Below are 27,527 nucleotides of genomic sequence, written 5' to 3'. Positions count from 1 at the left end.
AATAGGGAGCAGCCTGAGCCCAGGTAAGGCTTGCTGCCTCCTCCTCCCTACTCAGTGGGTGTCCCTGAGCCCATCAACCCTCCCCATTAGACAAACAGGGACAGGCATTCCTCTCCTAATTAACTCATTTACAGTAAGGGGACAGAGGTGAGAAGCTGGTCACAGCAGCACAATGAAAGGACACATCATTTTCCTTGGAGCCGCTCTCGTATTTATTGGCATTTTTGTAAAACTTTCACCCCAAGGAAAAGGTTCCTATAATGACAAATACATGTCACTGCTGGGCTCCCCACACAGCCCCGACCTGCGGAAGGAAATTGCGCAAAGGCACAGCGACTTGATGTTCTTCCATCAAATTTTACTGGGTCCCCAAAGGACAGGTCCAGAGGATGAGCCGCTGAGGATTCTGGGAGCGGAGCCGCCGCTGCACGGGGCGCTAACGTGCCAAGACCTCTCCGATTTGTCAGGGATCGATTATATCGGGTCCGGCTTTACCAAACTGGTCCTGAGGGGGACTTTACTGAATGGGAAAGATATCGCAATCAAGACGGTCCACGACGACGGGAACGACGTGAAGAATTGCGTGAAGGTGTACGGCGACCGCGCCGGCTGTCACCGGCTGGCTACGTACAAACTGCAGAAGGAGATTGCGCTGATGCAGATTCTGCGCCACCCCGGCGTCACCCAGGTACGGCGTCCTGATAAATATATTGGGGGGGGGGGGGGGGGGTTATAGAACAACCTCATTTTTTTATTTCTTTTTGCTATTTATATCAGCGAGCTTAAGGTACGTAAGATCCCCATACACACTATTAGATTTTCTTCAGATTTTTGTCTTCAGATTTACCAAAACCATGTAGTGCAAGGGCCTGCCTGATTGCATACAAACTGAAAGTCTTATGCCCTGTACACACGGTCGGACTTTCCGACGGAAAATGTGCGATCGGATCTTGTTGTTGGAAAATCCGATCGTGTGTGGGCTCCATCTGACTTTTTCCGTCTGAATTTCCGACACACAAAGTTTGAGATCCGGAGCTAAAATTTTCCGACAACAAAATCCAATCGTTTAAATTCCGATCGTGTGTAGACAATTCCAACGGACAAAGTGCCACGCATGCTCAGAATAAGTTACGAGATGAAAGCTATTGGCTTCTGCCCTCTTTATAGTCCCGTCGTACCTGTTCTACATCACCGCGTTCTGAACGATCGGATTTTCCGACAACTTTGTGTGACTGTGTGTTTGCAAGACAAGTTTGGGCCAAAATCCGTCAGAAAAAATCTGATGGATTTTGTCTTCGGAATGTCCGACTGTGTGTACAGGGCATTATGCCGCGTACACACGATCGGAATTTCCGTCGGGAAATGTTCGATGTGAGCTTGTTGTTGGGAAAAAATTTGATTGTGTTAAGATTTGACCTGATATTATACGGTTTTGGTAAATCTGAAGTTGAAAATCGGCAGAAAATCGAATGGTGTGTATGGGGCTTAAAGGTTCATTGCAAAAAAATAAATAAAAAATTTGTATTCTTTTGTTTCAAAACATTTTTTTATTCATTTTTTTAATTGACAACAAGATAGTTAGTTATAAAGCGCAAACAACAATGCATCACAAATAGACCCTGTCTCAGACCTCCGATCATTTATGGCTCCTGGACACAGACAGTAGGAGGCGCAAATTGCCTGCAGATCGCTTTTCAGAGGTGTTTGACAGCTGATATGTACCCTCCTCACCGCTTTTTTTTAACCCGGTCAATGCCACACCACCGCACCACAACCGCATGCTCTTTTTGCTTCAGTGGGTCAAAGTGTCTCTTCTCTTGTCTTTTTCCTTTCTATTCCCTTTCTCTGCTCTCTTCTCTCATTCTCTCTCTCTCTCTCTCTCTCTCTCTCTCTCTCTCTCTCTCTCTCTCTCTCTCTCTCTTTCCTGCCCTTCTTCTCTATTCCCCAACCCCCCCCCCTCCCCTTCTTTCCTCTCTCTGTCTCTCTTTTTTACTCTCTTCTCTCTCTTTCACTTTTTTTTTCTCTCCCTCTCCTTTCTCTGTCTACTCTTGTCTCTTCTCTTTCTGTTCGCTTTCTCTGCTCTCTTCTCTCTCTCTCCCTCTCTCTTTCCCTGCCCTTCTTCTCTATTCCTCCCTCTCTTCTGTCCTATCTCTGTCTCTATTCTCTCTTTTTTTTACTCTCTCTTCTCTTTTCTTCACTTTTCTTTTCTCTCCCTCTTCTCTTGTTTCTCTCCTTTCTATTCTCTCTCTTTTCTCTCTCACCCTCTGCCTCTTTTCCCTGCCTTATCTTTGTTCTCTATACACTTTAAAGCCAACACCATAAGAACATTGCCTTTAATATACACTATATTGTCTAAAGTATTGGGACGCCTGGCGTTACACGCACATGAACTTTAATGGCATCCCAGTCTTTGTCCGTAAGGTTCAATATTGAGTTGGCCCACCCTTTGCAGCTATAACAGCTTCAGCTCTTCTGGGAAGGCTGTCTACAAGGTTTAGGAGTGTGTCTATGGGAATGTTTGACCCTTCTTCCAGAAGCGCATTTGTGAGGTCAGGCACTGATGTTGGATGAGAAGGTCTGGCTCGCAGTCTCCGATCTAATTCATCCCAAACGTGTTCTATTGGGTTAAAGTCAGGACAGTCAAGTTCCTTCACCCCAAACTCATCCATGTCTTTAAGGACTTTGCTGACCTCAATAGAACACCTTTGGGATGAATTCGATCAGGCCAGGCCTTCTCGTCCAACATCAGTGCCTGACCTCGCAAATGCCCTTCTGGAAGAATGGTCAAACATTCCCATAGACACACTCCTAGACCTTGTGGATAACTTTCCCAGAAGAGTTGAAGCTGTTATAGCTGCAAAGGGTGGGCCAACTCAATATTGAACCCTACGGACTAAGATTGGGATGCCATTAAAGTTCATGTGTTCTGTAAAGGCAGGTGTCCTAAAACTTTTGACAATATAGTGTATGTGCCAGCTGAACGGTCTCAGTGCGTTAGTTTGTTTTCTGGGGGCTCCATTGTTCTCAGAAGACATCATCAAAGTGCCACAGTCCATAAAAGGGGTAAACACAACAAGAAGATCATTAGGAACTTTGTAGCTGGCCATCCCTGCAATAATACCGTCACTTTCCTCAGTGTCCTCCATGCATGAGAAAAGCACTTTTAATTGGACGGGAAGGTGTCAGATGACCTCAGGTTGCCCCATTTGCAGGGACATTTGTAGCAACAATGACGTGATCACTGTCCCCCGAAGTGGGGGGTTGGGGCCCTTGTCTATGCCTGACCTCCGTCAGGTCACTTCCTTAGGTAAACGCAGAGGCCGGGCCTTCCACATGTGTCAGACGTGCGACAAAACCGCAGGGGAGGCCCAACACCTCTGATTGATCAAATTCCAGGCATTCAGCATCTGTCAGCCAATTCAGATGTATGGTGGAGTCTTTTTATGTGTAAATATTTGATGAAATTCAGAAGGTTTTTTTTGATTGCTGCCTGAGATTTAGACACATGCAAAACAAAAACATTTGTTATGTTTCGTTTCGTTATTTTCATAAATTAGTTTAGTTAAATTCCTTTGCCGAATTTGTTTTGTTTGTTCAAATTCAAATCGATTCGAATTGCATTCAAATGGAATTCCATTCGAAATCTAATTTATTCTAATTCGAATTTTGGAGGATTATTCTTTGTATTCCATTCTATTGTATTCCATTCTATTCTATTGTTTTTTTCTATAAAAAAAAATTCTATCCTGGTCTTTTCTTTTCTATTATATTCTATTCTTTTATTCAAATGTATCCTATTCGAATTTTGGAAAACAGTTATATTGTTATATTCTTTCTATTCTACTCTCTTCTATTCTTTTCCATTTTTTTATTGTATTCTTTTCATTTCTATTCTTTTCTATTCTATTCAAATTTCAGAATATAGTTATATTCCTTCTATATTATTCTATTCCTTTATTTTCTATTCTATTTTATTTTATTCTGTTCTTTTATTTTTTTATTCTATTTGTTCTCTTTTACTCTATTCTTTTATTTTCTATTCTATCCCTTTTTTTTCAATTTTTTTTGTATTCTGTTCTGTTTTACGCTATTAGAAAATAAGAGGATAGAATATAATAGCGTAAAACAGAACAGAATACAAAAAAAATTGAAAAAAAAGGGATAGAATAGAAAATAAAAGAATAGAGTAAAAGAGAACAAATAGAATAAAAAAATAAAAGAACAGAATAAAATAAAATAGAATAGAAAAGAAAGGAATAGAATTGCAAATAATACAATAGAACATAATAGAAAAAAAGAGGATAGAATATATTATGTTCTATTGTATTATTTGCAATTCTATTCCTTTCTTTTCTATTCTATTTTATTTTATTCTGTTCTTTTATTTTTTATTCTATTTGTTCTGTTTTCTTCTATTCTTTTATTTTCTATTCTATCCTTTTTTTTTCTCTTTCATATTTTTCAATTTTTTTTTTGTTTTATTTTTTATTCTGTTCTGTTTTACTCTATTCATTTAATTTGTATTCTATTTAATTATCGTTGGGAATTCGATTTGAAAACGAATTTCATCCGAAATTTTGATTTGTTAAGTCGGAGTCGATTGAATTCATATACTATAGTAATTCAGTTATACTATAGTAATTCAATTATACTTTTGTAATTCAAAAGTTTGGATACATCTATTCTTTTCGAATTCTAATTTATTCTATTCACAATTAGAATTTTAAAAGATAGTTACATTTCTTCTATATTATTCTATTCTTTTCCTTTATTTTTCTATTTCATTTTATTCTGTTCTTTTATTTTTTATTCTATTTGTTCTGTTTTCTTCTATTCTTTTATTTTCTATTCTATCCTTTTTTTTTTTCTCTTTCATTTTTTATTTTTTATTTAGTATTCTGTTCTGTTTTACTCTATTATATTCTATCCTTTTTATGTTCTATTATATTCTTTGCTATTCTATTAATTTATTTTGTATTCTATTTAATTATCATCGGGAATTCGATTCGAAAACGAATTTCACCCAAAATTTTTATTTGTTAAGTCGGATTCGATTGAATTCATATACTATAGTAATTCAGTTATACTATAGTAATTCAATTATACTTTTGTAATTCAGAAGTTTGGATACATCTATTCTATTCGAATTCTAATTTATTCTATTCACAATTCGAATTTTAAAACATAGTTATATTCCTTCTATATTTTATTCTTTTCCTTTTTCTATTTTATTTTGTTCTTTTATTTTAATTCTACTTGTTCTGTTTTACTCTATTCTTTTATTTTCTATCCTTTTTTTTTCTATTTATTTTTTGTTTTATTTTGTATTCTGTTCTGTTTTGCTCTATTATATTCTATCCTTTTTATTTTCTATTATATTCTTTACTATTCTATTCCTTTATATTCTATTCTATTTAATTCTCTTCGGGAATTCAAATCGAAAATGATTCAAATTTGATTTAAAAACGATTAAAATTTTATCCAAGATTTTGATTCGTTGTGTCGGATTCATTAATTCCCAAAAAATTCTATTTGGAACGAAAACACACGTCTACTGAGATTCGCACTCTCGATTTGTCCTATTGATATAGCTCCCAACTGTCCCTGATTTGGAATAAAGTCCTCATTTGTCCCTCATTTTGGTCTGCTTTATATAATTGTATAAAAAATGCACTTTTTATCTTTCAAAAAGTGTTTCCCAGTGCTAAACCTTTCATCTAAATTCTAAATTGCTGCATTTGTAAATGTCAAAAGCCAATATAAAGGAATAGTAGTGATAATAAAAAAAAAGAATTTAACAAATTTTTTTGTGTTTTTTGTATAATTCTTCTTTTAGGGGGCGTGGCAGAGGTGTGGCAGAGGCAGAGGTGTGGCCTATGCCTACATACTTTTGCTGATAGGCGTCCCCCGTTCCCCGTTCCCATTTCAGAGTTGGGAGGTACTCAGAATTGACCCAGAATGGATGGACAGGATGTTGTCACCACAACAGGAGGTGACACTATGAAATTGGTTCAGTGACGGTGAACCTCGACACCCCAGATGTTTTGGAACTACATTTCCCATGATGCTCATGCACTCTGCAGTGTAGTGGGGCATCATGGGAAATGTAGTTCCAAAACATCTGGGGGGGGGCAAGGTTCACCCCATACAGTGGAGAGATTACCTGTTACTTCCTGTTGTGAGTCAGAGACAGGAAGTGAGTGGAAATCTCCCCAACAGGATATAGACAGCAAGAAGGAAAAAATCTGACGGCTCTATATCAGGCTTTTACTTGCGCGTTCACATATATGCTTTTTTTCTCAGCCGCTGCGTTTTTGGAAAGAGTCAGGGACTTTTTTGAAACGCAAAACTGTGTTTGTTTTTTTTTTTTTTTGGTTCAATTGATTTCAATGGAGAAGCTACAGAGAAGCATGTAGTGCATTTTTTTCCGCAATTTGCATTTTTTGCCTTTTTTTTTAATCTGCCCAACAAATTGGAAAAAAAAAACCATAAAAGGAAATGCAAACCGCATGGCAGAAAGCACTGCAGAAATGATCGAAAGCAAACTGGCAAAAAAAACAAAAAACGCATAGGTGTAAACTAGGCCCTAAAAAACTCGCCTAAAGCTGTGTTTTGCCAACGCATTTAGGCACGTCTGGCGCATACGTGTTCATTTATTCCATTGGCTAGAATATTAAAGTGGAACTTCAGTAATTTTTTCATCTTTTCATCTAATAAATCTTCTGCTTTTGTTTTAACTTTGGATAGCAAAACATTTTTTTTTCTGCCAGTAAATCCCTTATACAGGCCACTTCCTGCGTTTGTCTGGTCATTAGCCTAGACCAGTGATGGTGAACCTTGGCACCCCATATGTTTTGGAACTACATTTCCCATGATGCTCAGTTACACTGCAGAGTGCATGAGCATCATGGGAAATGTAGATCCAAAACATCTGGGGTGCCAAGGTTCGCCATCACTGGCCTAGGCTTATGATCTCTCTCTCTCTCTCTCTCTCTCTCTCTCTCGCTCTCGCTCTCGCTCTTGCTCTCTCTCGCTCTCTCTCTCTCAGAGATTGCCAGGAAGGAAGGGAGGATGAATCACAAGAGGGCCAATGAGAGCTGCAGAGCTGGAGGTGTGTCTGTTTAAATCCAGGAAGTAAACAAGCAGAAGCTTCAGCTGCCCACAGATAAAATGGCTGCAGCCATACTCAGTGTAGGGAGATTTCTGCAGCATATTTGGCAAGTACAGAATCACAGTATATATAAAATAATACGCAAAGTGGTTGGAGGGAAGCTTCAGAATGGCAAAGATGTTTTTATTACTAATTATGTGAGCAGACTGCAGTTCTTCCTTAATTTATTTTGGCCATCGGAATGAACGCTCATGCACTGAATACGTCTAGCTCTTAAGCGCACTGTTTTTTTTTTTCCTGCCGCTAAACGCTTTTAAAAGCCTATGTTTTCATGGACATATAGGCTAACATAGAGGGGTGTTTAGCCCCGGTTCACACCGGTGCGATTTGACAGGTCCAAATCACATGACAAGTTGCACCCTCTTGTGCAACGCAGGGGCGGACTGACCATTGGGCCACTCAGGCACTGCCCGAGGGCCCCATGCCACTAGGGGGCCCCATCAGGGTTGCCAGCCTCAGTAAAACCAGGGACAGTATGTAAAAATGTGTTTTTTGTTTTTTTACATCAGTCTCTGAAATGTCCCTTACCGACATCCTTTCGGTCTAAAAATCCAGAGATTATAGTTGCCCCACCTCTCCAGTACCTTCCCAGCCAATAGAAACATGTCTGTGTATACTGTTTGATTGTATACTGTGTGTGTGCGTCTACTGTGTGGCCCCATAATGTCTGATTGCCCGGGGGCACAAAAATCTCCTATTGCCCAGGGGCCCCATGAGTTGTCAGTCCGCCCCTGGTGCAAAGCTGACTTTGCGGAGCTGCACCGTTTAAAAAAAAAAGTAGTTCTTGCACTATTTTTGGGCAATTTCAGGTGCAACTTGTCTAGACATTACTATTATTATTATTTTTATTACTATACAGGATTTATTTAGCGCTAACAGTTTACGCAGCGCTTTACAACTTGAGGGTAGACGGTACAAATACAATACACTTTAATACAGTAGGAATCAGAGGGCCCTGCTCTTTAGAGCTTACAATATCTGTGCATGAAGCCAAATAAACGTCGGCCAAGTCGCAACTGAAATCACACTGACTTGCAGCTTTGTACAATAGTGTGATTTAAAATGAAGTCGCATGATTTTAACCACTTATGGACCGCCACACGCCACTCGCCGCACGCCACTCGCCGCACGCCGATATACCTCTTTTGTTATGGCAGCAGCTAGCTGCCATAACCCCAGTATCCTCTTCTTTGGCCGGCAGTCCGCTTTCCGATAAGAGTGGTCTCTGCGGCAGATTCGCCGCAAGATCAATTTTAACGGCTGTGGGAGAGGGCCCCACCCCCCTCCTCGCTCCTATGCCCTCCGTAGCTGCCGACGGCTCCGGTAAGCCGATGGGATCTTCACCCTGGCTGGGCATGGAGATGAGTGACGGGAAGAACAATGCAGGGCGGAAGTGACTTCCAAATATCACTTCTGCCCATAGCTTTTAAAGGGCCATTTAAAAAAAATAATAAATAAATTAAATGACACTTTATTTTTTATTTTTTTTATTGCATTTTAGAGTAAATATGAGATGTGAGGTCTTTTTGACCCCAGATCTCATATTTAAGAGGTACTGTCATGCTTTTTTCTATTACAAGAGATGTCTACATTCCTTGTAAAAGGAATAAAAGTGACGCAATTTTTTGTTTTTTTAAAAGCGTGTAAAAATTAAAAATAAAAAGGTAAAATAAACAAGATTTTTTTTTTTTTTAAACGCGCCCCGTCCCGCCGAGCTCGCATGCAGAAGCAATCGCATATGTGAGTAGCGCCCGCATATGAAAACGGTGTTCAAACCACACATGTGAGGTATCGCCGCGATTGGTAGAGTGAGAGCAATAATTCTAGCACTAGACCTCCTCTGTAACTCAAAACATGCAACCTGTAGATTTTTTTTTTTTAAACAACGCCTATGGAGATTTTTAAGGGTAAAAGTTTATCGCTATTCCACGAGCGGGCACAATTTTGAAGCGTGACATGTTGGGTATCATTTTACTTGACGTAACATTATCTTTCACAATATAAAAAAAATGGGCTAACTTTACTGTTGTCTTATTTTTTTATTCAAAAAAGTGTATTTTTTTCCAAAAAAAGTGCACTTGCAAGACCGATGCGCAAATACGGTGTGACAGAAAATATTGCAACGGGCGCCATTTTATTCTCTAGGGTGTTAGGGAAAAAAACGTAATGTTTGAGTGTTCTAAGTAATTTTCTAGGAAAAAAAACGAACTTGTAAACAACAAACCTCAAAAAGAGGCTTGGTCCTTAAGTGGTTAAAGTTGGATTAAGTGTGAACCAGGGAGGCAGAAAAAATAAATAAAAAAAGTTAAACGCCCTTAAAAGTGGCATTTGCGATGCTAAGTGCACATGAAGCCTTTGTGTGTGAAGCAGTACCTTATAGCGCGCAAAGACGCAACACGTTCTACTTTTCTTTAGTGCGCACCAATGCGGCTCGTACTTCTAGGACAGAACGCGGATTGCCTATCCATTGGGTCTTGTGCCGAGTGGAGCCCAACCAGTCCTATGTTGGCGTCCTGTAAAGAATTTTCCTGCACTGAATAACAATGGGACCCTCTTAATGTGATTATTATTATTTTTTTCTTTAATGATGATGAGTAGGACCCCCATGTGCCAGCCATGCTTTATCATGACAATTTCTCTTTTCTCTCCACAGCTCCATGGACAGTGCTACATGAATAGCGAACCTGCGGACCTGAGGGTCACCGCCATGCTGGATCTGGGGTCTCCCCTTGAGATGATTCAGCTCCTGCAGGCCCCCTGGGAGGAGAGATTTAAAGTAAGGGCAAGCAAACAATGGTAATTGTTTCAGTGGATCTCATGGATACACCCCCCCCCCCCCCCCACGAGGGTCGGGATTAACCCATTCACAGCTGGGAGCGGGATGCAACCTGTGGCTTTTGAAGGTTGGGCTTTGGCCTCCCACTGTGATGTGGTTAATGAGTTGAGTTTTCAATGGGCAGAAGGGATTAGTGCAGAGAGCTGTGCAAACAGAGTGTGAGAGGCCAGAACACAATGGGGGGGGGATTCTCTGGTCAATCACTCAGGGATGGATGGATGGATGGATGGATGGGGGGAGGGGTCTGTGTTTACATAAATGACACTGAGAAAAGTCAAAAATCTGCCAAAGACTTGCCATGTCAGTGGATCCATCCCTCATCTCAGGGCCCAACTGCTCCAAAACGTTCTTTTTTTTTTTTTCACATCTATGTGTTGCAGTAAAATATACGTGCTGCTGCGAGGCTTGGGCTCATTTACACTCGCTTCCACTTCAACACACACTGAAGCGCCTACCGCTTCAACATGCTTTTTAGATGTGTTTTTGCTTTTGTAAAGCTTCTATCATGGTTCGGTGGGACTTCGATGATGGTTCTGTGGTTCTTTCTTTGATGCTTCGATGATGCTTCAGTGGTGCTTTCAATTATGCTTTGGTGGCACATCTATAATGCTTTGGTGGCGCTTCTATGATGCTTCAAAAAAGCACCACCGAAGCATCATCAAAGGACCACCGAAGCATCATCAAAGGACCACCGAAGCATCATCAAAGGACTACCGAAGCATCATCAAAGGACCACCGAAACATCATCGAAGCACTACTGAAGCACCACCGAAGCACCATCAAAGCACCACGAAGCATCATCAAAGCCCCACCAAAGCATCATTAAAGCACCACCGCATTCAATGATGCTTTGGTGGCACCATTATGATGCTTTGGTGGTGCTTCATGCGATTCTTCGTGGCACTTCTATGATGCTTCAAAAAAGCACCACCGAAGCATCATCGAAGCACCACCGAAGCATCGCAGAAGCACCACCAAAGCATCATTGAAGCACAATTAAAGCACCATCAAAAGCACTACCAAAGCATCATCAAAGCACCACAGAAGCACCACAGAACCATCATCGAAGCCCCACTGAAGCGTCATCGGGTTGAGGTCAGGACTCTATGCAGGCCAATCAAGTTCCTCCACCCCAGACTCACTCATCCATGTCTTTATGGACCTTGCTTTGTGCACTGGTGCGCAGTCATGTTGGAACAGGAAGGGGCCATCCCCAAACTGTTCCCACAAAGTTGGGAGCATGAAATTGTCCTAAATGACTTAGTATGCTGACACTTTAAGAGTTCCCTTCACTGGAACTAAGGGGCCAAGCCCAACCCCTGAAAGACAGCCGCACACCATAATCTCCCCTCCACCAAATGATTTGGACCAGGAACTGCACAAACTTTCATGAAGCAAGGTCCATAAAAACATGGATGAGTGAGTCTGGGGTGAAGGAACTTGACTGGCCTGCACAGAGTCCTGACCTCAACCTGATAGAACACTGTTGGGATGAATTAGAGTGGAGACTGCAAGCCAGGCATTCTCATCCAACATCAGTACCTGACCTCGCAAATGTGCTTCTGGAAGAATGGTCAAACATTCCCATAGACACACTCCTAAACCTTGTGGACAGCCTTCCCAGAATAGTTGAAGCTGTTATAGCTGCAAAGGGTGGGCCAACTCAATATTCAACCCTACAGACTAAGACTGGGATGCCATTAAAGTTCATGTGGGTGTAAAGGCAGGCGTCCCAATATTTTGGTAACATAGTATATTTGCTGTCAGCCATCACATATAATCCCCTTAGCCTCCTTGTGAATAGGATGTGGCTTTTCCCTGCTTCCAATTCGCATGGCAGGAGATTGTGACTGGCCCTCTATGGAGCCGGTTTCACACATTTCTGGAGCGGCTCCGGTGCGAATTGCACATGAGTCCTGTGCGTCTTCTGGTCCTTTTCAGGTCCGAATTCAGCCAACAATTCGGGCTGGAATGGGGGACGCACCAGACCCCCTGCTGTGAGCCACTCCATGCTGCGGTGTGAACCCAGCCTGAATGTGTCTAAATGTGTATTTCCTATAACTGTCAGCTCCATCTAGTGGTACTATGGTGGTATTTGACTGCTTGTGGTATTTCAGAAAAATACTGCATTGTGGCCAGTAGATGGAGCTGATGATTATAAGAAATACTTCCATTAGACACATTACAGGAATTATTCATGACGGCACAGCAAATAGAACCCTTAGTAAAGGTCGTACAAAAGTCTGTTAAAGGGTAGATAGCCATGACTTAAAAAATTTTTACTCTAAGATATATAGATCCAGGTGTGAAAAATTGTAGAGATTTTACCTGCAGGCTGGCAATCATCTGTCACTGCAGATTATGTGGTCAGTAGGGATGAGCTCAGGTGTGTTCCCATGGAACACGTACAGAGCCCGCCAGGAAGTGAGCGCAGTGCTGCACTAATCACAGGCAGTGAGACATTGCCCCGATGTGCGGCTGCAGAGATCGAGCAATGTCTCACTGCCTGTGATTAGTGCAGCGCTGCGCTCACTTCCTGGCGGGCTCTGCACGTGTTCCATGCGAACACGCCTGAGCTCATCCCTAGTGGTCAGATATCGGTGTCAAAATTTACACAAAATATGACACCAACATCCTGTTTAAATGAAAAAAGAACATATAAGAGATATGGGACTTTAAAGGTGCAAATCATACAAAACAACATATAAAAGGAAAATATAAAGGATGGAAAACGACCTGGGGGTCCAAGTAGATGATGGGCTCAGCAATGGCATGCAATGCCCAGCGGCTTCTAACAAAGCAAACAGAATATTGGCATGCATTAAAAAGGGGATCAACTCCAGAGAGAAAACGATAATTCTCCCGCTCTACAAGACTCTGGTCCGGCCGCACCTGGAGTATGTTGTCCAGTTCTGGGCACCAGTCCTCAGGAAGGATGTACTGGAAATGGAGCAAGTACAAAGAAGGGCAACAAAGCTAGAAGGAGTTTAACAAGACTCGTGGTCACTCATTAAAATTAGAAGAAAAGAGGTTTAACCTTCAACTACGTGGAGGGTTCTTTACGGTAAGAGTGACAAGGATGTGTAATTCTCTTCCACAGGCGGTGGTCTCAGAGGGGAGCATTGATAGCATTCAAAAAACTATTAGATAAGCACCTGAATGACCGAAACATACAGGGATATACAATGTAATACTGACATATAATCACACACATAGGTTAGACTTGTGTCTTTTTTCAACCTCGCCTACTATGTAACTATATATACAAATTTTATTAAATGAACTACATCAATAAAAATACATGCAGTATACTCATGGCCATGGAGGTATGCAAAGCGTCCTATAAATGACAATGGTTTACTGTAGTCACATTCTGGTTTTTCTACATGTTTCACCGTATGGCTTCTTCCTTCTGTCCTGAAGAAGCCATATGGCGAAACATGTAGCAAACCAGAACATGACTACAGTAAACCATTGTCATTTATAGGATGCTTTGCATACATCCATGGCCATGAGTATACTACATGTATTGTTTTTATTGATGTAGTTTGTTTAATATAATTTGTATATATTTTCCTTTTTATATGTTGTTTTGTATGATTTGCACCTTCATATCTCTTATATGTTCTTTCAATTGTACTGCAGATTTGAAGCACTGTGGCACAAAATAAATCCTAGGGCACTCATTCAGCGGCAGTAATGAGAAATGGTGTAGTGATTAGCTCTTTGTGTGTTCTTGTGTACGCCAACGTTATTGGACATTAGCAATTCATTCTGTATGTCTGTATTTGTCCTCAGGTCTGCCTAGAACTGGTCCAATTATTACATTACCTGGCAAACTCCCCCCTGGGTTCAGTTGTCCTCCTGGATTTCCAGCCGCGGCAGTTCATCATGGTGGAAGGAAGTCTGAAGCTGACGGATTTGGATGACGCCACGAATGAAGAGAGATCGTGTAGGCAGGATGCCGATTGCACCCTTGCCTTTCCTGCTAGGAGTTTTGCTGTCACATGCTCTACGGGAGGGACCTGCATCGGCGCCAATGAGAAGAGAAATCTCTACAATGCTTACAGGTAATAGACCCCAATGGTGACTTCTGAAATCCACATTCCCTCTGGTTTCTATCTGTGACATACTTAACTTACATTTTTTTATGGTTTTATTTAAAAAGGAATACCCTCTATTACCTGCAAGTCTCTATTCGCCTTCATATGCCATGGCGCTCAAGACCTTTATTCCACCCCCCCAAAACTTGTCACTCTCTAATATTTTTTCTCTTTTCCATATACACTCACCGGCCACTTTATTAGGTACACCTGTTCAATTGCTTGCTAACACAAGTTGCTAATCAGCCAATCACATGACAGCAACTCAATGCATTTAGGTATCTAGACATGGTGAAGACGACTTGCTGAATTTCAAACCGAGCATCAGAATGGGGTGGAAAGGGGATTTAGGTGACTTTGAACGTGGCATGGTTGTTGGTGCCAGATGGGCTGGTCTGAGTATTTCAAAAGTTGCTGAAGTACTGGGATCTTCACACACAACCATCTCTCGGGTTTACAGAGACTGGTAGAAAAAATAGAAAATATCCAGTGAGTGGCAGTTGTGTGGAGGAAAATGCCTTGTTGATGTCAGAGGAGAATGGGCAGACTGGGTTCCGAATGACAGAAAGACAACAGTAACTCAAATAACCACTCATTACAACCATGGTATGCAGAATACCATCTCTGAACACACAACACATCTAACCTTGAAGCAGATGGACTACAGCAGCAGAAGAACACACTGGGGGCCACTCCTGTCAGCTAAGAACAGGAAACTGAGGCTACAATTGGCACAGACTCGCCAAAAATGGACAATAGAAGATTGGAAAAATGTTGCCTGGTCTGATGAGTTTCGCTTTCAGATGCAACATTCAGATGGTCGGGTCAGAATTTGGTGTAAACAACACGAAAGCATGGATCCATTCTGCTTTGTATCACCGGTTCAGGCTGGTGGTGGTGGTGATGAAATGGTGTGGGTATTTTCTTGGCACACTTTGGGCCCCTTAGTACCAATTGAACATCGCTTAAACCCCACGGCCTACCTGAGTATTGTAGCTGACCATGCCCATCCGCTTTATGACTACAGTGTCCCCATCTTCTGATGGCTCCTTCCAGCAGGATAATGCACCATGTCACAAAGCTCCAATCATCTCACCACTGGACAATTAGCAGAAGGGGCCCAAAGAGTGACGCTCAAGAGCTGAAATTCCTCATATTATGTCGCTACGTTTGTGTTTGTGGCATGACAATTGTGTACCGTTAGTATGCAAGACAAGATCCTGGCACACGCCCTTTTGACAAAAATCAGATGCTCGGGTTGGCCAACAATCGTAACCGTGGGTGTCACTGAAACAGGAAATGAGAGATTCACCTTCATTTCCTGTTTCAGTGACACCTTGTGTGTCAAGATACAAGAGTGTCACCAGGACTGGAAGTGAAGTCAATCTCTCAAACAGGGACACATTGGGGTTGATTTACTAAAACTGGAGAGTGCAAAATCTGGTTCAGCTGTGCATGGCAGCCAATCGGCTTCTAATTTCAGCTTGTCCAATGAAGCTTTGACAAAAAAAAAAAAAACTGGAAGGCGATTGGTTTCTATGCAGAGCGGCACCTGATTTTGCACTCTGCAGTTTTAGTAAATCACTCCCACAGATAACTATAAGGCCTGGTAAACGCTTATGCTTTTTTTGGTGCTTTTTTCTGAAAACTACAGTATAGTTGCACTAAAGTTCATTTTACATGGTTTCCTATAGGACACGTTCACATCTGTGCTTTTTTCAGCTGCTGCATTTTTGGGAAAGGTCAGGAATTTTTTAAAAGGCAAAACTGTGGTTTTTTTTTTTGCTTTTTTGGTTTAATAGACTTCTATGGAGAATCTGCAGAAAAGCATGTAGAGCGTTTTTGCCACGATTTGCTTTTTTTTTGTCAAAGCGAAACTTCGGTAATTTTTTTCACTTTCCATCTGTTAAATCTCCTGCCCTTGTTGTTTTAACTTTGGATAGTAAAACATTTTTTTTTCTGCCAGTAAATACCTTTTTAAAGGCCCACTTCCTGTTTCTTGAGTGGTCATTACCCTAGGCTTATGACATCATCGACAGCTCTCTCTCTCACTCTTGTGAGAGTTAGCCAGGAAGGGAGGGGGGATGAGTCATAAGAGGGCCAATGAGAGCTGCAGAGCTGGAGGTGTGTGTCTGTGTAAATCCAGGAAGTGAACAGGCAGCAGCTTCAGCTGCCCACAGTAAAAATGGTTGCAGTCAGACTCAGTGGAGGGAGATTTCTGCAGCATATTTGGCAAGTACAGAATCACAGTATATATAAAATAACATGGAAAGTGGTTGGAGGGAGGCTTTAAAATGGCAAAGATGTTTTTTATAACAAATTATGTGAGCAGACTACAGTTCCTCTTTAATCTGCCCAACAATAAATTGGCAAAAAAACCCATAAAAAATGCAAAACGCATATCGCTGCAACATCACTGCAAAAACGCAAAATGCACAGCAAAAACGCACTGCAAAAATGGATCAAAAGCAAACTGCATAGATGTGAACTGAGACTTACTGTTGAGTTTAGTCCTAAAACTTCTGATTTTGCTCTAAATTTTCTTTTTTTTTTTCTCTCGATTATAAGAAAATTCCAAGGAGCAGGATGGAAATGTTTTCTCTATTGAACAAATGTCTAACAGTGTATGTGGTTTTTGTTTTGAGAAATTAAATTCATTCCAAAGTTGATTGTCAAAAGCGAGCAGAAGTACTTTTGAATGACATTCGTCATCGAATGTACTGAGGACATTTGAAAATCTACTAGCGTGTGGCCGGCCATATTTACTGAAAATATTCTGTACTTTCCTTTTGAATTTAAAGTTCCAGGATTTTATGTAGACTTTTTTTTTGTCTTTCCAGATTTTTCTTTACTTACCTCTTGCCCCACGCCTCACCTCCTGCCCTTCGACCTCTCCTCCAGGACATCATGAATGCAACAGGTACTTTGAGCAGACAAAAACAGTTGTTTCCAGACCATATAAGTGCCTGTTTTCCCGCTGACAGACCCTCCATAAAACGTCTGCTCTGATTGCAGGTGATTTACGCTTTGGGATTCATGAAACCCTGAAGGCCTTTGAAGATGTCCAGAGCTATTACAAGTCAGGAATGAACCAGAGCTGGACCCAAGATCTGAAAGGTCAGTCCCATTAGTGTCCATCTCCACCTTTTTTGAAGTAATAAAGTCACTTTGAAAAGATGACATCAGAGACTTCACAAAATTCATCTTGTGGCACAAAATTGTTACAAAATTGCTACAAAAGTGCTACGAAATTGTTACAAAATTGCTACAAAATTGATTAAAAAAATTGTTACAAAATTTATACAAAATTGTTTCGTAGCACTTTTGTATCAATTTTGAATCAATTTTGTATCAATTTTGTATCTTTTTTTATAAATTTTGTATCAATTTCGTAGCAATTTTGTAACAATTTCGTAGCCCTTTTGTATCAATTTTGAAATTGTTACAAAATTGCTACGAAATTGATACAAAATTGATTAAAAAAATTGATACGAAATTGATTCAAAATTGATACAAAAGTGCTACGAAATTGTTACAAAATTGCTACGATACGGATGCAAAATTGATAAACAAAGTTACAAAATTGATACGAAATTGATACAAAAGTGCTATGAAATTGTTACAAAATTGCGACAAAATTTGTTACAAAATTGCTCCAAAAATGTTACAAAATTGATATAGAAACTCATGAAACAAAACTGAATTTGCTAACACAAATTCACAGTCCTCCAATTCCTTGCTGCTGAATATATTTGCTGCCATTTCTGAAGCTTTGGCTAGACTGGCCCAAGCACTTGCCCAATTCCAGTCTCCTCTCCTTCTCTTTGTTCACCATCTGGATTTCACATTCCTCAATGGGATATCCAGGGGTCGGTAAAATTTGCAAGCCAGAACTCCAGGCTGATATAAAATACACAAACCATTGCTACATTATTCAATGTATTTTTTTTTATACAAGCATTTTTAGTACCAGTTTTTGACCTGGTATCAGCTCACTGCAGTCCCTGTACAACATCAGACTGGGAGAGAGAAAAGCAACGCAATGAGGTTTATTTACTATAGGCAAATCCACTTTGCACTACAAGTGCAGTCGCTGTAGATCGGAGGGGGACATGCAAGGAAAATAAAAAACAGCATTTTTGCTTGTACATGATTGGATGATAAAATCAGCAGAGCTACCCCTCATTTCAGATCTTCCCGCTCAGATCTAAAGTGACTGAACTTCCAAGTGCGCTTGTAGTGCAAAGTGGATTTTCTTTAGTAAGTCAACCCCATGGAGTCATTCAGTTGTGCTGCAGCGCAAGGAACATGCTGACAGGAGGAGAGAGCAGGGTGAAAGAGGGATGAGCTTATCAGTCTGCTGCACTTCTGTTGGGACTGCACTGATAATCAGTGCCCTGATTATGGCCCCTCTTACACAGGCACCTCCAATCTGTGGGATCTGCTTGCTCAGCGGGGGATCACTCCGCACTTATTGGCAGCACTGGTGGGCACAGATTTGTAGCACTGGTGCCCTAATTATCAGTGTAGATGTCCCTTTTGGGGAAGCCGGTTATCGGCTCTTCTCTCCTCTCCTCATGCGGTCAGCATGAGGAAAGGAGTGCCGATAACCGGTTTCTGTTTACATCCGTGATCAGCTGTGATTGGACAGATTAAAAAAAGCTCCCTGATGTGTATTTAGAGTTCAGCATTAATAATTCAGTGCTTCCTTAACCACTTGCCGACCGCCGCACGACGATGTACGTCCATTTTTTGAAGAGGGATATCTCGGTAACGGCAGCAGCTGCTGCCACAACCGAGATATCCATCTCTTCAGGCGGCGGTCGGCTGTACGATAACGGTGGTCTCCGCGGCGGATTCGCCGCAAGATCACCGCTATCGGCGGCGGGAGAGGTGCCACCCCCCCTCCCGCCGCCCTCCCGCACCTTCCGCCGCTTACCGGAGCCGTCGGTAGCGGCGGAGGCGATCGGGTCCTTCCGTCTGCTGGGCATAGAGACAAGTGGGGCTAAGATGGCCCCCACTCGTCTCTATACCATAGGAAGGCGCAAGCGACGTCAAAACGTCACTTCCGCCCATACCTCTTAAAGGTATTTTTTTTTTTAAATGTCAGATTTTCTTTTTTTTTTTTTTTTTTTTTTTGCATTTTAGCCCAAATATGAGATCTGAGGACCTTTTGACCCCAGATCTCATATTTAAGAGGACCTGTCATGCTTTTTTCTATTACAAGGGATGTTTAGGAATAAAAGTGATCCATTTTATTTTACTTTTTAAAAAAGTGTAAAAATAAATAAAATAAATTAAAATAAATAAGAAAAAAAAAAAATTTTAAAAACACCCCGTTACGACGAGCTTGCGCACAGAAGCGAGCGCATACGTGAGTAGCGCCCGCATATGAAAACGGTGGTCAAACCACATATGTGAGGTATCGCCGCGATTGGTAGAGCGAGAGCAATAATTCTAGCCCTAGACCTCCTCTGTAACGCAAAAAATGCAACCTGTAGAATTTTTTAAATGTCGCTTATGGAGATTTTTGAGGCTAAAAGTTTGACGCCATTTCACGAGCGGGCGCAATTTTGAAGCATGACATGTTGGGTATCAATTTACTCGGCATACCATTATCTTTCACAGTATAAAAAAAATTGGGCTAATTTTACTGTTGTCTTATTTTTTTATTCAAAAAAGTGAATTTTTTCCAAAAAAAGTGCGCTTCTAAGACCGCTGCGCAAATACGGTGTGAAAAAAAGTATTTCAATGACCGCCATTTTATTCTCTAGGGTGTTAGAAAAAAAACAATATAAAATGTTTGGGGGTTCTAAGTAATTTTCTAGCAAAAAAAACTGTTTTAAACATGGAAACACCAAGTCCGAAAAAAAGGCCTGGTCCTTAAGTGGTTAATAGAAAAACTATGGCCTCCCATAAAACTGTGCAGCAGCATTTAATTGTACTGTATGTCTATCTGCACTCAGATTTTTGTCATAGCCCCCCCCCCCCCCCCACACACACACACCTACCTCTGCAAAATTCCCCAAAATACCTGTTGATCCTGCCAGGAAATTCCACCTAATGCAGCTTCCTGTGATGGGGTAGCAATGATACTGCACTGCTCTGGATTCAGAGCAGAGTTGCCCCTCTCATGTAGGCTGGGTCTGTAGTGTGATGAGAGGTTCTGTGAGGGGTGTGGCTATCAGTATTGTCAGGGCTGATGGCTTGTCAATCAGCACCTGGCCACACATAGCCCCGCCCACTAATTTTTGGATGGACAGCACTGCCTCTGCTGCTAAAACCCGCCCACTGTGATCTGCAGTGTCTGGGAGGGGAAGTGTGTGAGACACAAATGGAGGAGGATTTGGCTCAGTCAGGGAAGATAAAGGAAGTTTTTGGTTAACTTTACGATTCTTTTATATCACATGGTAACTGGATTCGAAATTTGTTTTAGACTGTCATATAGGAGACTTTAGTTGTACTTTTTATATGTAATCATTCATTTGATCAGCATTTTAGCAGATAAATGCTGTACCAAACTTTTGAGTAGGGCCGCATGTGTTCAGGGGTGTATGCCCGGGAAACAAAATTCCCGCATTCTGGGCATACATCCCTGAGTGCAATAGGCCCTAAACGCAAGTTTAGCTTTGTTGAATGTTCCACATTTGCTTTCTATAGCCAGAAATTCCATTGATTTGATTATGACATTTATTGAGTGATCTAAGCTCAGTGGTTTGCTATTCCAGAATACTCTGTGCAGAAAGGATTTCGTATCAATGAGACGACCAACGATTTCCGGTGCTGGCCGTCTTATAACCACCAGGGATGCCTGCTGTCTATGCACAGCTCCACCGAGGCGGCAGAATTTTGCAGCAGTCACCCCCGCTGCTGGAACTTCATGATCGGCCAACAAAAGACATGGACGGGTTAGTATCCTATAACATCCGGGAAAATGGAAAACGGTTTTGGGTCACTTGTATTTTATAGATTCAATTTTATAGTTTGTATGCTTTTTAAACAGACCCTGGGCAGCAGGGTGGGGGGGGGGGGGGTGCAAAAATCTAACCAGTTTGGCCCAAACTAACTATGTAAAGTGCGTGGCAAAATACACTCTAACCACCTCCCACACTGCACATATACGGTCGGGTGGGCGCTTCCTCCTTCTAAGTGGACGTTCAGGAAAGTTCCTCAGAAGGAGGGGGATCATATGCCCGCGAAGCCGCGCAATCCCGATGAGCTTGTGTCACCTGGACATGGCACATCTCCAATTGGCAGGAGGGCTCTGTGATTGGCGCTCCTGATCACATGACGGCTGTGTCCAATCACATATGTGGCAAGCTTAAAGCTGTAGTAAACCTCAGTGGATGGGGATAAAAAAAAATCCCCTGCAACACAATGTGATAATGTGCTAGTATGAATTATGAGAGATTTACCTTAGAACAAAGCCCTCTAGGGCCACACTGTCACCACTGAGAGGGCTGACATTTCCTCCAACCCCCCGGGTCTTCCTTCCAGGTTTGCGTCCGGCTCCATGAGTGGCCAGGGGCGCGATGACGTCACTGTTTCCAGCACAGGCTCTGAGGGTCCGGCACTGTATACTGGATCTTCAGAGTGCATGTGGCGGTAATGTCACCGGCTGCATGCACTCCGAATTTATTCTTAACTGTGGAAGTTTGGGGTATCTTCACAGTACCCACAGGTAAACCTTACTATAGGCTTGCCTGTAGGTACCAGTGGTAGAACAGAGTTTGCTACCAATTTAAGGCTAATTGAACTTTTGTCAGCTGTCATTTATCAGGGATGACACTCGTCCTCCCAAATACACCAGCGCCGTACCAGGACAGGTTTATTCAGCGCCCAGGGCAAGAACTGCGCCCCCTACCGCGCTCCTAATATCTGCAGTAGAATGGGTGTTCCAACCTGTGCCCATTCTCAGCCCTCTTTAGACCAGTTGCCCATGGTTACCATGGAGTCTGCACCACACTTCAGTCCAATTGTTTGCATCCTAGCAAATAGAAGGTAGTTGCGTATGCCCGATGTGTTTTTTTTTGTGTGTGTCAGCTGTGGGTAGATGGAGTTGAGAACGGGTGATTGGAACATGTGTGGCAAGCCAATGTAGCACCAATATTTAAAAAAGGGCCCAAAATACATCCCTGGGAATTACAGACCAGCCAGCCTAACATCAATAGTATGTAAACTCTTGGAGGGGGTGATAAGGGACTATATACAAGATTTTAGTAATGGGAACGGTATCATTAACAGTAATCAGCATGGATTCTTGAAGAATCGTTCATGCCAAACAAATCTATTAAACTTCTATGAGGATGTGAGTTGCCATCTAGATAAAGGAATTTTATAAATTTTTACTGTACAAAATAAGGTCAATTGTCATGGACCATAAGGTGAGTACATGGATTGAAAACTGGCTACAAGGGCAAGTTCAGAGGGTGGTGATAAATGAGGAGTACTCGGAATAGTTGGGGGTGGGTAGTGGGGTCCCCCATGGTTCTGTGCTGGGACCAATCCTATTTAATTTGTTCATAAATGACCTGGAGGATGGGGTAAACAGTTCAATCTCTGTATTTGTGGATGATACGTAGGGCAATAACTTCTCTGCAGGATGTGGAAACTTTGCAAGAAGATCTGAACAAATGAATGGGGTGGGCAACTACATGGCAAATGAGGTTTAATGTAGAAAAATGTAAAATAATGCATTTGGGTGGCAAAAATATGAATGCAATCTATACACTGGGAGAAGAACCTCTGGAGGAATCTAGGATGGAAAAGGGCCTGGGGGTCCTAGTAGATGATAGGCTCAGCAATGGCATGCAATGCCAAGCTGCTGATAACAAAGCAAACAGAATATTAGCATACATTAAAAAAGGATTAATTCCAGAGATAAAGCAATTCTCCCGCTCTACAAGACTCTGGTCTGGCCGCACCTGGAGTATACTGTCCAGTTCTGGGCACCAGTACTCGGGAAACATGTACTGGAAATGGAGCGATATGAGGAAAGGTTGAGAGCACTGAACTTATTCTCTCTGAAGAAGATACGCTTGAGAGGGGATATGATTTCCATTTATAAATACCATACTGGTGACCCCACATTAGGGAGAAAACTTTTTGTGGAAGGGAGTTTAGCAAGACTCGTGGCCACTCATTAAAATAATAAGAAAAGTGGTTTAACCTTAAACTACGTAGAGGGTTATTTACTGTAAGAGCGGCAAGGATGTGGAATTCCCTTCCACAGGCGGTGGTCTCAGCGGGGGGCCTCGATAGTTTTAAGAAAGGATTAAATAAGCACATGAACGACTGCAACATACAGGGATATACAATGTAATACTGACATATAATCACACACATAGGTTGGACTTGATGGATTTGTGTCTTTTTTCAACCTCGCCTACTATGTAACTGGGAATCTGTAATGAAAATATGCTACAGTTTCCTTTTTCATTTCAGGTTTCAGGGCAATTTCCTGTGTTGCGTACATGCTTGGTTGGCATCATCATTTTTACACGATCCCTGTTCCTGATAGCTGTAACTTGGTACTGAGTCATGGCCAGCCTTGCTGACATATCTCGGCTCCTAATATCCGCTTGTTATCCTTCTCATAGCCGCAGCACGCGATGTCTCTTACAGATACGTGCGGCCCAGAAGAGGGACATTTTTGTTGTATAAAAATAATTTTATTGAAACGCCAGCGTCTACTGCGTCACAGGGCTTGTGGTGTTGACAATACCTTGGAACTCGTTGCATACACTTTTATTTTTTTTAATTTTTTTTGAGGAGTACTTTAAATCCGTTACATATGCCTCTTGTCCCCATCCAAGGGGTCATTCAAGCTTGTGGAAGTCGATATGCACTCTGTAAAGCGCCGATAGCCATCTCAGAGACGGCGAAACTTGTTGTTTTTGTGGGAATATTTTGGCCCTCGGGGACATTCTCTGTCCATTTGAAAATACCATTGCCAGTCCTGGACCAAGCTGTCCGGTTTCAATTATGTAAAGTGAACCTGTCATTTGTAGCTTCTAAAATGTATCCCCTCTGCTGTGTTTCCACAGGTCGCTATCTTGTGTCCTTTACAAGCAGCGGAGCCCAGCTTATCCCAGATGAGAACTCATTGGTCTACGTCAAGCAGTCAAGTAACAACGGAAGCCACGATGTACAAAATATACAAAAAGGCTGAAGAATTGCTTGTTGCCCAACGCAGCGCTAAATACGTAAAGGCGTCCAATCAGCATCAAAAAACATTATGAACTGCACAAAAGTATGCTATGCAAGTTATATGGGATGCAGGTTACTCATCTCATGGCTAGAGTCCATAGAAGTCCATAGCCCAACCTGCAACTCAGGGGCCACATGTGGCTTCTTGGGACCCCTGCAGACACTAAAGTGTGTTTCCCAATTGCCCTGCGAAAGCAATGATTGCTAGTAGTCTCTTGTAATGTGCTACCTGTCTATGTCTTCTAAACCAAGGTCACCAGGATCTCCAATAACATGTTCGCAGTCTTACCATCTCTTGTATCATGTCCGCAGTCTCTGACCATCTGCTGTATCATATCCGCAGTCTCTGACCATCCATTGTATCATGTCCGCAGTCTCTGACCATCCATTGTATCATGCCCGCAGTCTATGACCATCCATTGTATCATGTCCGCAGTCTCTGACCATCCATTGTATCATGTCCGCAGTCTCTGACCATCCATTCTATCATGTCCGCAGTCTCTGACCATCCATTCTATCATGTTCGTAGTCTCTGACCATCTCTTGTTGCGTTTGTCTGCAGTCTCTGATAATCTCTTGTATCATGTCCGCAGTCTCTGACCATCTCTTTTTGCAGCTCTGCAGTCTCTGTCCATCTCTTACATCATGTACGTAGTCTTTGACCATCTCTTGTAGTATATCTCCTGTCTCTGACGATCTCTTGTATCAAATCTGTAGTCTCTAACTATCTCCTGTAGAATATCTGTGACAGAACACTTGTATCTGGTGCACAATATTCATAGTCCCTGATCATCTCCTGTAGTATGTTCACAGTCTCTGACCATTTCTTGTATTATATCCATAGTCTCTAATCATCTCCTGTAGCTGCCCATAGTCTGACCATCTTCTGCAGCAGGTCTAAATCCTCTGATCATCTCCTGTAGTATGTCTGTAGTTTCTCTCTGACCATCTCCTGTGTCATGTCCATATTCTCTGACCATCTTGTGTATCATGTCTATAGTCTCTGACAATCTTCAAATTCTCTGACCATCTCTTGTATTATACCCATAGTCTGACTGTCATCTGTATCATGTCCGCAATCTCTGACCATTTCTTGTATCAAATCTGTAGTCTTTAACCATCTCCTGTGGTATATCCATAGTCCCAGACCATCTCCTGTAGTATGTCCCCAGCCTCTGACAATTTCTTGTGGTATGTCCACAGTTTCTGATCTTTTCTTCTATCATGTCCATAGTCTCTGACCATCTTCTGTTTCATATCTGTAGTCTTTCACCATCTCCTGTAGCACGTGCGCAGTGTCTGATCATCTTCTGTACTATGTCCATAGTCCCTGACCATCTTCTGACACATGTTGGCATCCTTTGACCATCTCTTGTATTCTGTTGATACACTCTGGTCCCCTCCTGTAGTAGATCTGCAGCGATTATCCCCTGTATTATCTCTTGTATCATGCCCATAGTCTTTGACAATCTCCTGTTGTGTATCTGCTGCCTCTGAGGCTGCGTACACACGCGGGGACTGTTCGCCCAACTTTGTCCGCTGAACAGTGTTTCGGCGGACAGTCCGCCCGTGTGTGGGCTTTCAGCGGACAGTTTCAGCGAACAGTTTGCTGAACAAGGTTTTTCGGAATTTCCGAAAAACTGTCCGCTGAAACTTGGTTTCAGCGAACAGTCCCCTCGTGTGTAGGCTTGTTCGTCAAACTAAGTTCCGCGCATGCTCAGAAAGGATTTACATGCCGAAAGTTGTAATGCAGTGTATAGGACGTTGTATTTTCCGTCCCGTCGTACGTGCCGTTCACGTCATCGCGCACGGTTTCAGCAAACTGTTCGTTCGTCGTGTGTGGGCAAGTCCGTCCATGCTAATTTTGAGCGGACTGTTTGCTGAAACTGTTTGACGGACAAAGTTGAGCGAACAGTCCCCGCGTGTGTACGCGCCCTGAGATTGAACATTCACTGAATTTTATGTGTGGCCCTTTTGGAAATGTCAGGATCTGCATCTGGGACAACCACTACATTAGTTCCATGCTACAGAATCCTGTTTCTGATGAGAATTCACAAGCAGAAGGATTGCTTTGGAGGATACACCAGGGAGTGAAAAGGCTCCCTTGAAGGTGTCTCTCCCTCAATGGCTTGACAAGCGAGGTGATGCTCTCTCATTGCCGATTCAGGTTTTGCAGCAAGGCATACAAAACAGGTATGTGTCCTTCCTGTGTTCCTGATGATCGTTGCGCTGGTGAATTCTAACTAGTGATAGGATCACTAGTGTGACATGGTCCTTAATGTGGTTGTAAACCTCAGACATGAAATATGAACAAAGCACATCCCTCTATAGTGTGTACTTGTCTCAATCCAAAGCACTAAGTGTCATTTCTGTCCACTGCTTCCTTCTTCTGTTATCAGCATGAATGACTTCTGACAAGTTTTCCTGATACCAAGAGATAAAAGGTGACAGGGGAGGGACCTCCAGCTGATTGACAGCCTCACCTCTGTTCCTGTTTGCTGTGTGGTGGGGGTGTGTCTCTTCACTACAATCAGCTCTCAGAGATCTCCTCACTGATGTAACTTCAGCTCTCCACCCCCTGCTTTTCAGAGCTGAGAGATCCTGTGTAAATTCTGAACTTTGAATGGATGTAGGGGAAAGACGGCCTTAGATAAACAGGTACAACTTATGTAGGAGGATTTGTTTCATCTCTGTGTATCACCTCATGCCAGTCACTTAATTTGGTATATGTAAGGGTTTACAACCACTTTAGAGGGGAAATGAACTCTAGAACCTGAACCCCCAAAAACCCGGGAAGGCAGTCACCAATAAGGCTGGTGTCTCCCTGCGGCTGAGCTGACCTAAAGCTGACCTACCATGCCTTATATATCCATCATCTACATCAGAGCCACTTCACCCTAATGGATAGATGGGGAAAAAAAGTCACCCTAGGTTGATTTATGAAAACTAAAGTGGTATAAAGGGGTCTTTGTCATAATATGCAATCAAACTGAACCCTGATGTCATTTCTTACTCTAGCACCAGCTGCATTCAGATTGGTTACTGTAGGCAGCACAGACATTTTTGCTTCCTCCAATTTTGATGAATGGGAATCATTTTGGCATCTGTCTAGGTGTGTCTTATATTTGACCTTATAGGTATAAAGAATGTGCTTTCAGTGAAAGTATTCTTTTGTATAAAAAATATATATATTTGGTGTTATAATAAA

The 27,527-nt window shown here is 42.1% G+C and overlaps 1 protein-coding gene across 1 annotated transcript; it reads left to right on the top strand.

The window, feature by feature from the left end:
• The first annotated feature begins 145 nt into the window (after positions 1 to 145).
• LOC143942402 (extracellular tyrosine-protein kinase PKDCC-like) lies at positions 146 to 27,527 on the top strand. Its single transcript, XM_077463682.1, has 7 exons — positions 146 to 688; positions 9,825 to 9,947; positions 13,806 to 14,077; positions 16,951 to 17,030; positions 17,126 to 17,227; positions 20,839 to 21,018; positions 24,157 to 27,527. Exons 1-7 carry the CDS (start codon positions 173 to 175, stop codon positions 24,279 to 24,281), a joined length of 1,398 nt encoding a protein of 465 aa, XP_077319808.1. The 5' UTR covers positions 146 to 172; the 3' UTR covers positions 24,282 to 27,527.

The sequence above is a fragment of the Lithobates pipiens genome, unplaced genomic scaffold (assembly GCF_037356315.1).
Source record: "Lithobates pipiens isolate NorthernLeopardFrog02 unplaced genomic scaffold, aLitPip1_a1.2 Scaffold_30, whole genome shotgun sequence".
NCBI lineage: Eukaryota > Metazoa > Chordata > Amphibia > Anura > Ranidae > Lithobates > Lithobates pipiens.
This window is presented reverse-complemented; position numbering and strand designations above follow the sequence as displayed.

Bases quoted from the DNA above. Each gene is read 5' to 3' on its own strand.
- LOC143942402 (XM_077463682.1), top strand. From the start codon at position 173: ATGAAAGGACACATCATTTTCCTTGGAGCCGCTCTCGTATTTATTGGC. The intron at 14,078-16,950 runs GTAATAGACCCC...TTGTCTTTCCAG, and splicing joins AATCTCTACAATGCTTACAG to ATTTTTCTTTACTTACCTCT. The intron at 21,019-24,156 runs GTTAGTATCCTA...GTGTTTCCACAG, and splicing joins CCAACAAAAGACATGGACGG to GTCGCTATCTTGTGTCCTTT.